General features: G+C 42.3%; 1 protein-coding gene across 1 annotated transcript; it reads left to right on the forward strand.

The window, feature by feature from the left end:
• The first annotated feature begins 7,052 nt into the window (after positions 1–7,052).
• Positions 7,053–13,439, forward strand: CHRNA9 (cholinergic receptor nicotinic alpha 9 subunit). Its single transcript, XM_054295864.1, has 5 exons — positions 7,053–7,122; positions 9,274–9,419; positions 10,248–10,402; positions 11,056–11,588; positions 12,895–13,439. The coding sequence occupies exons 1-5, from the start codon at positions 7,053–7,055 to the stop codon at positions 13,437–13,439; spliced, it is 1,449 nt and encodes a 482-aa protein (XP_054151839.1).
• The last annotated feature ends 2,443 nt before the right edge of the window (positions 13,440–15,882 follow it).

Here is a 15,882-nt window from a genome sequence, read left to right on the forward strand (position 1 = left end):
TTCAAGAATGAAGGGGAAGTAATAGAACAATAGAATCACATAAAATTTTGTGTTGAGATCTTTAAGACCATCCAGTTGCAGCCACTCTGCCATAGGCAGGGACACCTTTACTAACTTCACCAATTTACTCAGAGCTCCATCCAGCCTCCAATGCCTCCAGGAATGGGGCATCCACAAGTTCTGTGGGGAAACTCTGGGAATACCTTATCCCTCAGAAAGTAAAAAAAAAAAAAAAAAAAAAAAATCCTGATATCTATTCTAAACCTACTGTCTTTTAGTTGGATCCATTTCCCATTGTCCTGCTACTACATGATCCTGTAAAAAATCCCTCTCAATCTTTCTTTTAGGCTCCATCCAATTACGTCAATTACGTCATCGCTAAACCTTCTCTTTTCCAGGCTGAACAATCCCAGGTCTCTCAGCCTTTCCTCATAGGAGAGGTGCTCCATCCCTCTAATCAACTTGGTGTCCCTCCTCTAACAGGTCCATGTCCTTCCTGTGCTGGGCCCCCAGAGCTGGCTGCAGCCCTGCAGGTGGGGTCTCACCAGAGCAGAGCAGAGCAGAGGGGCAGAATCCCCTCCCTGCCCTGCTGCCCACGGGGCTCTGGATGCAGCCCAGGACACCTTTGGCTCTCTGGGCTGTGAATGCCCATGGCTGGGTCATGTCCAGCCTCTCATCCAGCAGCATCACCAAATACTCCCTGGCAGGGCTGCTCTGGGTCTGGGCATGCCCCAGATGGGGCTGATACCAGAGGCTGTCCTGACTGAGGTGCAGCACCCTGTATTGATCTTGTTAACCCACAATGGCTCACTTCTCAAGCTTGTCCATGCCCTTCCGAATGGCACCGGGTCCCTTGGGAGTGTCAACAGCACCACTCAGCCTGGTGTCATCTGCAAATTTGCTGAGGGTGCACTTAATCCTTTAATCTATGTCCTTAAAGATGATATTAAGTAACACTGGCCCCAGTGCAGATCCCTGAGGGGCACCACTGATGTCCATCAGGACTCTGAGCCATTGACCACTACACTCTGGATATGACCTTTCTACCAATTTCTTATCCATCTAGCAGTCCACCCATCAAATCCATTTCTTTCCAATTTAGACAGAAGGATGTTGTGGGGGACTCTGTCAAAGTCTTTGCAGAAATCCAGATAAATGATGTCTGTAGCCCTTCCCTTGTACCCTGAGGCAGCCCCTCCATTGTAGAAGGCCCCTGGCTTGGTCAGGCAGGGCTTGCCCTTGGTGAAGCTGTGCTGGCTCCTCAAATCACCTGCCTGTTCTCCACCTGCCCTAGCACAGCTCCTAAGAGGATCTGTTCCATGATTTTCCCAAGCTCGGAGGTGAGGCTGACAGGTTGGCAATTTCCTCTTTCTACCCTTTTTAAAGATAGATACAATGTTTCCCTTTCCCCAATCATCCGGGACTTCACCTGACTGCCGTGACTTTTCAAATATCACAGAATGTGGCTCAGCAACTCTATCAGACAATTTTCTCCAGACTCTGCGGTGCATCTCATCACAGACTTCTGTGAGTGCAGGTTCTTCAGGTGCTCATAAACCTGATCCTCTCTTACAAGTGCTGTGCTTCCCTCTCCCATCCTGCTGCCCACCTGCTCGAGAGGTGTGGGAAGAAAGGCTGATAGTAGAGACTGAAGCAAAAAATTTGTTGAGTACCTCAGCCTTTTCCTCATCCATTTTTACCAATTTTCTAATGTTGTTTTTCAGGGAGGCGACACCTTCTTTGAGATTCCTTTCCTGGTTTACATATCTGTGCCTAGGGTTTTTTTTCATTAAAAAGATCAAAAATTTTTCTTCTACACCTGGTTGGTATGTATTTGAGTCCATTCTGACTGTGATGCTTATATCAAATACACATTCTTTAGAATGACAGAATTAATGTCGCCTGCTCATTACTCCAGTACTAATCAAACACATGTAAATCTTATATCCTTATACAGCTAAAATTTTAATTTTTTTAATTGTTAAGAAAGGCTGTACTCCTACTGTTGATTTTCATTTACAAAATTCCAAGCAATCATCCAAAAACCTTATATTGTTTTCTTCATTTCAACCCATAACAAGTGTATAGAAATGAAGTTTCTTAACTGGGCCACTGTGCTTACAGATACTTCAGAAAAGGGATGCTGTCTTCAGCTGAAGTGGTGGTGCTTTGTTCCCGAGATACAGATGACTCTCTTGTGCCAGAATGAGTGTAGCTGCAGAGTTTGAATAAATCAGCAGGTTTACTACAATGTTTTGCTCAAGAGGAAATATTTTTGCTTAAACCACAGCATAATGTAGGTTGTTCATGCTAGGACATTTTAAAGAATGTCAGTGCCCATGTACCACAAGATGTTTCAGTAGCTAAACCCATGGTTTATCAGAAGTTTTTTTCCCTCAGAGATGAGAAGTTGCTGCTTGCTTTGTCCCACAGGGAGGTTTGTTTGGCCCTAAATGCATTGCGGTAATTTAGAGTTGTGTCCTCCCCTATGCAGTAGTGCCATATTTTGTGTTGCAAGGTGGATGTGAGTTCACCAGGAAAGCATATGTTTTCAGGAAATGCTAAACCCTCTATGCAGGTACCCCTGTGGTCATGATGAGTTTTGGTAGTGTTTTAAAGGGGTGTTCCTATCAACCTCTAAATTTTGGAGAGAGTGAAACTTCAGTTTTGAATTAGTGTCTAAACTGTTGCCTTTCAGTCTCACCTCTTCAGACATCAGTTTAATGTCTGGGGTTTTTTGTGATACACATACAAGCTGGGACACCTAGAGCTGTCTTCAGCCTGCAATAGGAGCTGGGAGACTTCCTTCTGCTCCAAAAGCTGAGGTAGTGTGCTGCCTTCCATGGCTCCTGAGTGACCATCAGGAGGAAGATGTTCAGCACACTTCTGGCTGAAAAAATTCAGCCTAGAATTTTTTCTCTAATTCAGCTTGCTTTGGAGCATCAGGCTGCCTGTCAGAGCAAACTTGTGATTTGTGTCTAAGCCCAGAGGTAGCCTTTGTGTAGAGCTCAGATTCTGCAATTGGCCATTCAAAGGCATGTTCCAAGCTGGAAATTATCCCAGTGAGAAAGAGCTGTGTATAAAATAGCTTTCTGATACCTAAAATTATAAACTATCTTTGTCCTTAACCCTGCCAGATACTGATGGACAAAATACTAATGAGCTTGTAATCATTGTGCTGGAAAAGGGGTAACCTGCTGCATATTAGATCACATTAAGTAATACCAGATTTCTAGGCTCAGAAAGTTTCTCTTCAGGGGCTGGGAGGTGGTTGGCAGAACTCCCTGTGTAAGTGCATTAAAAAAATTATATTCAGAAAAGCCTAGAACTGTAACATGCAAATGAGGATTTCCCATCTCTGGAAAATGTGGCTAATATTCTTCATTATCTCATGAGCTAGAATTGTGAACTCTCCTAATGTATTTCCTATCTTCTGTGTGTACAGCAGGGTGGAAGAAAATATGAATGAGTGTGTTGGTTTCGGGTGGTAGGGGATTTTTAGAGAGAAGGAAGGAGGAGGCAGTAGGTGGGTGAGAAAAAATGAGGTGGAGAGAAACAAGTTGCATCTAAATGAAGAGCAGTGTGCTCTCAGCTGTTGTTACCCGTGCTGTTAAGAGCAGTTAGTCTAAGGAGAGAAGTCTGACTCTGAACAGTTAGTGTGCTGCTTGACCCTATCACAAGACAATATTCAGTAGCAAATGCTGTGAAGAAAGGGAATGCAACAGCTTCTGTGAGGAAAAATTGGCAGGAAGGCAAGTAGCAGACTGTGAGACATTTCTTACAAACTGTGCTTAGAAACCAATCTGTTCTTCTTTATTGTTCTCTGATGGAGGGATGGATTATAAATGGTACAGAGGGCCTTAGGCCTGTGATAGTACAGTATCTGCAGCTTTTCCAGTTGAAGGCTGAAAACTCTTAATGGTTTTTATGCAAAAAAGGGTAAGAATCCATTAAAAAATTCTGAAAATGTACATGTAAAAACCATAGGCTCAAGAGCAAATTATCATTTTATGCAGGAGAAGAAGGATTGAAAGAACAAAATTCTAAATATGTTTTTACACTTCTTACCTACATTGCTTATAATTTGGCTAAGATAAATATCTAACTTTGGAAGTTTTAATATGAAAGAGATCTCTCTTATGTCATCTCTACTTCAGTCTGTCCTATTTATATTTTTGATGATGTCTATAAAATAGCATATGTGTCTAGAAGCATAAAAAGTTAAATGTGTTATGTGAGTGGTGCACAAGCTCAGTGCACCGATGAATGGTCCATAACACTGAGTGTTAACAGCTCTGTTAATGGCCCAGACTCATTCCCACGGAGTCCGATGTTGGAGCAGAGTACGTGGAGCGGGGCTGGCTGCTGTGCCTGTGCCTCGGTCACTCCGCACGGGCAGAGGCAGCCGGTGCCCGGCTCTGTGCCGGCTCCCCGGGATGGCACGGCTGGAATTCCCTGCCCTGGAACCCCCGGGCCGGCTCAGCCCTGCCCAGAGGGATGTCCGGGAAGAGCCCGGATCCAGCCACCGAGCGGTTTGGTTCCTTCTGCTCATCTTTCTCTTTAAAAGAACGTCTTGGCTCACCGTGACTTACATCAAATGTGAGGCAAAGGATCCGCGAAGCTGATGGAAGCAGGCGGAGACGCGATGCGATTTTTGGGTGATCGGTAGGCTGGGTGACAGGGCCATCTGCTGGCACAGGGACTGCGACAGCATCCCGGGAGCTCTGCTGGGAACGGCTCTCCTTCTGGGAGGGGTTACGGCTCCATTCCAACCTCCAACACCCGCCACTCCTCTGACATTATCCTTGGAAGCGGCTTCGTATCTTGTATTAACTTCTGATTTGGCAGCAGAGCTTTTTACTGTAAAGAAAGACAACTCTCTAACTATGAATTTAAGCTTCATTCAAAAGTTCAATGGGATGTTTGATCTGGGAATAGTATTGCCTTAGATCACGCCAAAACTTAAAAACTATGTTCTGAGGAAGTGTGGGTTTGTAGTAGAATCTCTCAGATCAACGAGAAATTAATGTGAATGCTCGGCATTCATACAAAATACATACATTAGGGATATTTTGTTTAAAAATACAAATCAGACATAAAGAAGCCAAATGGTCTGTCATGCTAACACTGTTAAATTTCTTGTGTCTTCAATATTGAAAAGGCTTTGGGAGGTGTTTGAGTTTACTTTTGCAAGCACTGTGCACTCAATGCAGCATCTCAAATGTAACAAACATGTCTGATATACATGTGTGCTCATGTTTACCTGTCTGTATGTTTAGTTTAAGTACATCGGTCCACACTGCTTGACGTGTGTGTATTGCTGGTGTAACAGGTCACACGGTTGTCTCAAGCCTGTGGCAGAGCAAGGCTGTCCTGGTTCCAGTAGTGTTTATAGCAGCTCTCTTGAAGCAGTACCCCTCATCACCCTAGTGATTACAGTAAGAGATGTTATGCAGTAGCTCCTTGCTGACAGAATGGCAATTTATTGTAGACTAAAATTATCCCCTGAGAATGCACTTCTCTGGCTGTATCCAAAAATCTTTTGTCTTCTGTCCACGATATTTGTTGTCTCTAGCATCACATACCTTCATCCCACAGAAAATGCAAGTTATTACATAATGCCAAGGAGCTGTTCTGACCTTTTTGACTTCTAAACAGTTTTCTACTTTTTTACTCCTTAGACAATTCTTCAAATTAAATGACAGAGATGGATTCCATTACAGGAGCTTTGACCAAAATTATTTATTGCTTACCTAGTAAACCTGGCCATAGATGTAATTGATTTATAAATCCCACAAAAGCACAGACATTAGCCAGTGACTGCTTGTAGTGCTGCTGTGTAGAAATTATGTGCATGGAGGGATAACTTTTCTTCTGGCCAAAAGACTGTGCAAGAGTAAAACAACAATATTTTATGACCTCTGTGGATCAGGACTATTCTGGACCAATTTTTTTCCTGGTAGCTCATTCTATATTTTCACTTTCTCTTTTAGTGACTGTTTTCTGTTTTCTGTTCTAAAAGGATGGCAGAATGGACTGCAGTATATCACGAAGGATGGATTGGACTGCAGAGAGGAGGAAGCAATCTCCTCTCATCTGAGAAACTTGGAAGAAAATGTCTGTGGTACTAGGAAGACAACCTGACAACATGAGTAATATAGACAGAGCTGTTGAAGTTCTGACCATCAGGGTGAGATGGAAGGCCAGGTAAGGTATTGTTTCATATTCACATTTTTCTCCTGAAACTCTTTTGGCTAAATGTAAGTGTGGTCCAGTAACTATTTTTTTTTTTTGTCAAGTTCAGCTGTGAAAAATTGCACTGTATAAGGGAAATGGCATTTTCCCTGCAAAGTCCAGTTTTACTCCTGATTCACTGTGCTGAGTACTGGTCTCCAAGTGTCTAGACCTGTTAAAGTTCTTGTTTGCACAGATATATTGGGCTACTGCAAATATTAAATGTGTTTTCTGCCCTTGGTGCAACTGCCTCTCTTCCATGTGGCAACGCTTTGCTAATGAAAACCTTGTTTTATCAGCATGGGAGTGGCCGTGGGTATTGGCTTTTTTCTGTGTGACATTGGATGTGTGATGTACAGTGTTACTATTCCTATTAAAGCACTGAGTCAGATCACTTTCTTGTGAAGGTCCACAAGTTCCATAGAACTGGTTCTGAGCGGGACATTGCAGAACATAAGAGCAGTAAAACAAAGCCCTCCAAAGAACTGTAAAAGGATTTGTCATAAATGGGACGAAATCTTGCATTTGCAGTACAATTGCAATGGAATACAGTTTTTGCACTGATACCCAATCTGTCGGTTTTCTGTCTCAGCCCTGGCTGGGGAGCAGCAGCGCTCGGGTTACTCGGGGAGGGAGGGCTCGGCAGGGACAGAGCCCACGGTCGCTGCAGGGCTCCGACAGCTGCGAGGGACGAACGAGCTGCTTCTGGAACCGCACCCGTGTGCCAGCACCCGGATGCTGCTGGAAGGATTTACTTCCTTGGGTAGTTTTGGACACTTCTGTGCCCTTGGGTGAACAGTTTTATTTAAGGTCCAGAAATGAAGATGAGGAGCCTCTCCTCCTTTTACGTCTCTCTGTGGTTGCTGTGCACAGCAGCGATACTCAAAGGTGAGAATACTGCTTGCTAGTTAAATGTTGCACTGAAGTTTATCTCATTCACATGGGATCTTGTGACCTGATCTACCCTACATGGCTGAGCCCCAGAAGCGTTTGATCTGTTTAGTTTAACTCTGTGTTTGATGCATAGACAAAACGATCCTGCACCACCAGAATTGCAGCGATCTTCGGGAAGTTTTGATTTGTTGGGATATGTTTTTAGTCAGGAAGATTTGCTTTGAACTCCTAATTAGCCCGGGAAGTAGGTGTGAATCACCAGGGATGTACTCCAAGCACTTGTCCCCTGCGAATCGCCACCTGGCATTTGCTGGAGCCTTGCGGGAGCGCTGAAGCGATAACGACCCGGACAATTGGCCATTTGCAGGAGCAGCGGGTGCTCCGGCCAGGCCGGATTGCCCCCAGAACAGAGGGGAGGAAGGTGGGCACAAAGCGGGTGAGCGCCCATCACCGGAGATCAGCGGGACAAATTAACTCTTGTTTGGCAACAAGCTGGGCTTTGAACCAGATAAGGGAGAACACCGATAAAAAGCAGGTCCTGTGAGACGGGATAATACTTCTTATCATGTATGGTGATATCGGTCCTCTCCATTATCTGCTCTCATCCTTTCTTTCTTTTTCTTGCTTCTGTATTTCTGAAGCGTAATCTCTATGTTTTCATATTGTTTCATTTCCATAGCTAATAACCGATACGACTATGTACCTCTTTCCCATTGCTGGAACTGAGGAAACTTTTAAAATTTTTTTGGTGGCTTTAGTCGGGGCTTTGCTCGCCTTTGCCCGGGGGAGGGGAATTGAAGTTAGTCTTCAAAAGACTGTTCACCGGGTAAGGTCTGATGGGTTTAACATCTACAGCCGGGGAGTAGCCAGAAGGTACCCGGGAAATAAAGGAACATTAACGGGCATTACTGCCCCGGAGACACTTGGTCTGGGAAAAGGTTGATAAGAAAACCAAGGAATGAGATCCGAATTAGTATCGGAGGTGAAGGGATCAATAACCAATAAAAGATTGAACTCTAAGAACTGTGTAATTTAAAACGAGTAAACGTGAATTTCTTTGGGTTTTTATGTGTAAATAAGTGAAAAGTCTGGTAAAAAACCATGTAAGATGGAATGATTTTCACTGCCCAGCCCGGGCATGTGTGGATGAAATAATTTCTATTGCATGTCCTACTCAGAATAACATCCTGCCAGAATAAAGTAATAGCTAATTCTCTAACTTGGAAAAGACTGAGTTGGAGAGTTTCTGTTTTCCCTGTAGTTTCAGTGACAGCATTGCATCAAATTGCTCTAAAATAAGCCTGCCACACATAAATATGTGCATTTATACACAACCAGTGGTTCAGTGTTGTTTCACTCTTGTCCATCCCAAGGGATCTATCATGAAGAACCTCAGTTACCACAACTTCAGGGGTGGCTTGTAACAGAGTGGTTCTGTTGTCCTTGCCCTTTGCTTGCAGAAATTTGTGTATCTATGTAAAGAGGCTACCTAGAGAAACTGTGATGTACAAAACCGTACAAAACAGCAAAAGTATAATTCGAAACCTCAAGTTTCAGTCAATTATCTTTAGTATCTAAGTTTGGATAGCAAGCAGCATCTCCAAATACATGGTTTGGAAAAGATGTTGGTGCACAGATGTATTCACACATTAAGCAATTGCCAGCTTGTGAAGAAAAGCAGCTCAGACATTTTACAGGTGATAGTTTAAAAAGAAAAAGACTAAATTCTGGAATTAGCAGGAATCTTACCAGTGCTGCATTTGGGGACATACCAAAAGCCATTAGCCTGTGAGTAAGTGTAATTTCAGACCTTGCTGACTGTAAGTCAGTAATATCTGCCTGGGAGAGTAATTTGTAAAATAAAAGTAATTATATTTACTTTCAAAAAATGTAAGGATTGCTGTGTACACTATCTTTCAGTGGGTGTGAAAAGCTCAAGTTAGCTATTCACTTGCTCCAGCTGAACGCTGTTTTTATTTGAATAACTCAATCAGTTACTCTTCTGTATCTGAACTAATGATATTCTACCATATATGGATGATAAATATGGTTATAGCAAATACTGCTTGAAGCAGTAGAAAGAAGGCATTTTCTGATGCTGTTCAGTGCTTAATCTAATGTACTGAACAAGTCCATGTTTTATAGCTGTAGAATCAGCCAAAGGGAAATATGCTCACATGCTGTTTAATGAACTGTTTGAAGACTACTCCAATGCTCTGAGACCAGTGGAAGACACAGATAAAGTACTGAATGTCACCCTTCAGATCACGTTGTCCCAAATTAAAGACATGGTGAGTGAAAGTAGAGTTCTGTTTTTCTAAAAATATGCAGGACTATACTAGCTGTAAGCCTTTTGTTTGGAGTAGGAAAAGCATCCTTCAGTTTGTTGTGACAACTTCAGGAATGCTTCCTCAGGGGCAGGGGACAGGGGGTGGCCTGAGGGCTTGGGGGTGTGTTCTGTTCTCCAGATTTTGTACATTCTTCTCTGGTTGCACCGCTTAAGGCTTCCATTATAAGTCTGGAAACCTGGAGCTACTGAATTTTTAAGACTTCTTTTGTAGTTAGGTGTTGGTATCACACCCTCCAGGCAACTTTTGCCGAGTTTTAAATACAGCAAATGCTTTTTCTAAGCTGCAACAATTTCTACATAAAATCCCTAAAACTAGCCTTCAGTAATTTTTATAAATATTTTTTTTTAGATACACTTTTAAGGCAAAAGAAAATGTGTCTGGAAGGAGAAGGAAAGATTATTTTTGTGACTTCTGAATTATAATTTCAAGGCCTCGCCAAGCTCTCAAAGAATTTCTGAGCCTGGATCTGTTAGCTATTTGCTATTCTGAAACTTGCAAAAAGAAATTAGGAAGAACTGGGAGGATTAGATACTGTGATTAAAACTAGGGAGGGTGCTGAGAGGTGAAGGCTTGCACAAGTGAAAGTCCAGACCAGTGATTTTCCTGTACAGTGTATGGGCCTGGATGCCTGTCTGAGAATTATTTTGTGTCCTGTTAGTATTCTGGCCTGTTTTGAGCACTACATCAAAGGCACATCACAAATGCTGTCTGTGTCTAAGATGTGATTTTGTCACCTTCAGCTAGAAATATCTCTACATTTTTGTGCAGGATGAAAGGAACCAAATTTTATCAGCTTACTTGTGGATTCGACAGAGCTGGTACGATGCATACCTCAGATGGGACAAGGATAAATACGACGGATTGGATTCCATCAGGATCCCAAGCAATTTGGTTTGGAGACCAGATATTGTCCTGTATAACAAGTGAGTGTGGCTGGAGAAAATCAGCTTGCATATTTGAGGGAGGGAAGGAGGGGGTTAAAGGAGGAACTGGCCTACAGAGTCTGAACTTTCATCTCTACCTTACCTTAGCAAGGGGTATGTTTGTTGTTAACATTTGTTGTTGATAATCTAAATATTTTTCAATAAAGCTATAGACAAGATCAGAAAATTATGCTACACAGCAAAGTTTTTCTGAATTTCTCTGTGCTGGGAATTGAATACCCTGGCTGTCTGAGGTGCTTTCTGCTGAGGCTCCTGAGAACTGTGGAAGATTGCCCACAAAAAGATGGTACATAAAGGCTGCACTCCCTGTCTGCTCTCCCAGGCCAATACTGACCTGCAGACTGTTTTCATCCTTTAATGGACTCTTATCCTACTGCGTTCTGTTTGAGGTCAAGTTTGAAGGACCTATGGCCAACAAATGCAGCACAACTCAGCAGCACTGATGTTTGGCATTCATGGGCATTGTAAATAATGGTTATTAGTAAGTTCCTACTAAAATGCAGTGTAAATATGATTTCAGGAACATGCTTTTAATGGTGTCAAAGGAGGGTCTTCCCCATTCCCTACCTTCTCTGGCCCTCAACCTTAAGTTTTTGTCTGTCAATCCTGATTGCCATTTTTCTGTCTTTTAGGGCTGATGATGACTTTTCAGAACCAGTAAATACTAATGTAGTGCTGAGATATGATGGAAAAATCACTTGGGATGCACCTGCTATCACAAAGAGCTCTTGTGTAGTGGATGTGTCATATTTTCCTTTTGACAGCCAGCAGTGCAACCTTACCTTTGGGTCCTGGACCTATAATGGTAATCAGGTAGACCTCATCAATTCTCTTGATAGTGGTGACCTCTCTGACTTCATAGAAGATGTGGAATGGGAGATTCATGGTATGCCAGCAGTTAAGAATGTCATCACTTATGGCTGCTGCTCTGAGCCTTATCCAGATGTGACCTTCACGCTGATTTTGAAAAGGAAGTCCTCTTTCTACATATTTAATCTGCTGCTTCCCTGCATTTTGATCTCTTTCCTGGCCCCGCTGGGATTCTATCTCCCTGCAGACTCTGGTGAGAAAGTGTCTCTGGGTGTTACAGTTCTTCTTGCTCTGACTGTGTTCCAGCTGATGGTTGCAGAGATCATGCCCCCATCTGAAAATGTACCTTTGATAGGTGAGCTTTACACACTTTGTCTTTAAGCATGACTTTATTAATAGCAGGGCTGTATGTCAGTGAATCTTCATTTAATTTGTGATTTCTGGGAAGATAAATTTGCTGCATTTTTGAAGCATAGTGAAGTACTTAAAATATGTGTGGAATCTGTATAGGTATGCTGCAGTTTTTAGAAGTTATTTTGTATTTATTTTAAATTACACATTAGCCAGCTGTTTTATATTTATTAAATAGAGTTAAAGATTTCAAATGATGCTATCACATCTTGAAGTAAAGCTGGTAATTGAAAACAATTTTAGAACTAACACATGAAGTATAACCAAAAGCTATAAGCATAAGGTCAGACTGTTTCAATATATGTTTCTGTCAGATGCAGAAGGTTGGATGGCCTGACTGGCACACTCACCATTGACTTAATATCTGACAATTGCTACATTGGATAATAGTTCCTGGGAATTCATTATGCTGAAATTTAATTTTTGTCTGGGAGTTCAGGAAAGTTCATGTGCAGTGAAAGGAACCTAGCTCAGCCTGTTGTCTCTGTTCCCGCGCTCTCCCTTGCCATCCATCCCAATCCCTTTGGAGCTGGGCTCAGCCACACCTGTCTGTGGCACACTTGTCTGTGCTGCTGCTGTCAGCTCTGCTTGTCCTGCAGAGCTGTAGAGCAGGGCTGGGAGCTGCTTCTCTCTCAGCACAGGCTGGTTGGGTGCTCAGCTGTGTTGGGTTCAGCTGCCAAAGCAAGGGCAGAGGAGCAGAGCTTGTGCTCCCTCCAGCCCTGTGCTCTCACCTGGGGCTGGCAGCACACTGGCTGTGGGTGCCAGCAAGGTCTGACTGTTCACTGGATCTGCTGGTGTGGGCTGCATCAAGAGCTCAAAACTAGTGTGGTCATCACTGTTGTTAATACCTGAGGAAATGGGGTTTCCAAGGTGCTGTGTGAAGCCATTGCCATGGGGATTTTGCAGACACTATGAAAAGAACAAGGTTCTTGAGAAACATTTTTGAGCTGCTTTCTGAATGGATGTGTTTCAAGTAATCAGAGGTCTCAGCTTGCAAATATTTACCATGCTAATACAGTAGTCACACACTCATCTGCTAAAGACATGCCAGTAATGAGTATGAGATTTTATTTTAATGGCTTTTATCTTTGTTTTTAAATGGTGAATCCTGATCTAAGAGAATTAGGGTGATTAAAATTTTATTTCTGTTGCATTTATGCTTAGCACCTGTTATCACACTGTTGCTTCTCATTGATTTTTTTTTTTTAATTAGAGTAATATCTTTAATATAATTGTATTTTGTGTTCTAGGGAAGTACTATATAGCAACGATGACCATGATCACAGCTTCCACTGCATTGACAATCATTATCATGAATCTCCATCATTGTGGCTCAGAAGCAAAGCCTGTTCCACAGTGGGCCAAGGTGGTTATTTTGGACTATATGTCAAAAATCTTTTTTGTTTATGATGTGGGTGAAAATTGCACAAGTCCGAAAAGAGAGAAAGAAGAAGAATGTAGGTTAGAGGGGGATGATGGGAGTCAGAGGAGGCACAAAGAGGTAAGGAGTCCTCTTTCCACTAGGAATGATGACTGCAATCTCAAGGAGAAGCTCAATGGAAATTGGAATAAAAGCTATGGAGTCCATGGTGAAAATGTTAATTGCTGTTCTTGTTACAAAATGCTGATTAAAAATATTGAGTATATTGCTAATTGTGTTAGAGACCATAAAGCAAACCGGGCCAAAGGAATTGAGTGGAAAAAAGTTGCAAAAGTGATGGACAGATTTTTCATGTGGATTTTCTTTATCATGGTGTTTTTTATGAGTGTGCTGATCATTGGGAAAGCTGCTTAACTGAAAATGAATATGCTCCTTTTGTAAATCTGAATATTCCACGTTACTTTGTTTAGGAGGAGTTCAGTGATAGGGGTGCTTTTGAGATCTTTGTCTTGCATTCTGTAACAATAAACAAACTGATTCTGTAGGCTGTGACAGTGAGTTGAGACACAGCACAACTGAGGACAGCTGGTGGCTGTCCTTGCCTTTCAGTATGGGTGAGCTGAGGAGGCTGCAGGATCAGCAGCCACTGTTCCCCCTTGGTGGGAGGTGGCCGTGACTTCAGCCTCTGTGGGCCAGAGTATTGCAGCAGACAGCCCACCAGGGAGTTCGGTATTCACAGGGCTGCACCTCTGCCCCTTGCTATTTGATCAGCCCTTTCTCTCTTCCAGGGGGGAAAAAAAATGTGTATTTGTGATATGGTGACATTTTCTGGAGATCATCCCTTCACAGCATTGCCTTTTTCCCTTTTATTTTACCTCGACTTGAAAACTTATGGTTTTTGTTCCAGCTCACTGATCACTGTTCATTTCACAGGCTCTACATGCTGTGCCTTTAGTTTCTAATATGGTTGAACTTACTGAATATGATCTTCTCCTTTATCATTTTCTGCTAGAATATTACTGGGTTGTTACCATGGCTCAAGTAAACCAGATTCCCAGGGTTTCTTCCTCACTGAGACAGAGAGCTTCTTTTCAATTCTTACTCTTGAGCCTAATAATAGGAAGAACTTCTCCTGTCCTTCCTACATGTCTCATTGCCCTGGGCATTTGTTCAAGATGTGCATTTAAATGTTACTTGAGACTGCTAAAATAGGAGGCTGTGACTTCTGTCTTCTCTCACCGTATTTACCTGCCAGTGTTCACCCCTTGTGTCCCTTGTTCACTCTTACAAGCTCTTTAATGCTTAAATTTTAAACAGTTTACAGGAATGCCAAGGTTGCTCTGTGCATTACTTAGCACAAAATTATGATTTACAGACTCTTTAAACTAGTGCCATAGTCAACACTCCTTGCTCAACACCTTAGTTCTTACATATATGGGGAAATGTTAGTTGCTGACAGCACCAAAAACCCCTGTTCTGTGTGTTAATTTCTGTTAACCCTCTCAGACTGATAGAGCTCTGGAGAATGTCTCTTGTAGTAAAGTAAGAACCAGTACCTGGAGCATGCCCATGGCAAATAAATTGCTTTTGCAAAGCACCCTGAACTTTGAAACCATGATATTCTAGATGCAGTGGGAGAGGTAGAATGGCATTGTAATGGATCCCAGTCAAAAGTTCATGTGATAAAACTAATTTTCATAATTGTCACAGTTAATAGGAGCATACCTGCAAATCAGTAACTTAAGAGCAAGGAGCTAAACTGGTAAAGTGATGCAGTTGTTGTGCCCAAATTTACTAGAAAAAAGGGAATTGTTCTTTTTATTTTAAAGATGTAAATGATGCATTGAATTGCTAATGGAAGGTTTTCTTTTGTGTTGAATAATTAGCACTGTAAACTTATCTGGATTCTCATACATAATGCAAGCCTAAAGTCCAGGTTTTAATGTAAAGCTAAACTGGGTGACTAGCCAAGAATAAACTCAGTATGTGGAAAAAGTCTCAAGTGTGTTCCCTGTGTATTATCAGCTCCCACTCAACCAGGGTAACTCTGAGTGGCTCCTTTAGAAGACAAGCTGTTCATTTTCGTTCACTGTGCAGAAAAATGATTGCATCCCTTTGCCACATAGTTCAGGGTCTGGCACTTACACTGCCTGCTTGAGGAAACTGGTTTGCTCTTCCTTGTGGAAAAAATTATTGTCTGGAAAGCTGAGGGAGTAAGGTATTTAAAGATAAGGGTAAAATATTCAGAACAGGAGCCTTCAGCATGGAAAATTGATGACCAAGGGTTTATTTAAGGCTTACAGGTGGCATAAAGAGCTACTGTTCACAGTCTCTTACAATATAGGAACAGGGTACATGAAATGTACACAGTGTGTGGCAGTGGGAGAGTCTGTACAACATGTGATGAGGCTGAAGAACTCTTTGCAACAGGATGGGTGAATGCCAAAAGATTATATGGATTTCAAGACTTGAGAGAAAAACTAAAAGAAAAATCTACTGGCATACTTCTAAATACAGACACCAAGCATTTAAAGGAGGAGCAATATTTTAGGGATTCATGACTACATGTTCTTCAATGCTCTTCATCCCACTGATGGCATCCACTGAAGGCAGCCTTCCAAATTTAGACAGCTCCTTAGTCTGATTCAGAATATCTTTCTTAGAAATTCAGATTTGTCTGTGTCACTCTGTTCAAAACAACTGCTGCAGTTGTGGGCTTTCCATGTGTAAAGGAAAGTTTGCAATCTTAGGTGGATTGTGGGCCTCTGTCCTGCTGGTGCTTTTCAGTACTCTGCATGCTTGGATGATGATGTTGAAACCATGCTTTGCAATTGCCCAATACTTTTTATGTGAAGAT

The sequence above is a fragment of the Melozone crissalis genome, unplaced genomic scaffold (assembly GCF_028551555.1).
Source record: "Melozone crissalis strain CALT ecotype California unplaced genomic scaffold, PUWL_Pcris_2 ptg000006l_1, whole genome shotgun sequence".
Taxonomy (NCBI): Eukaryota; Metazoa; Chordata; class Aves; order Passeriformes; family Passerellidae; genus Melozone; species Melozone crissalis.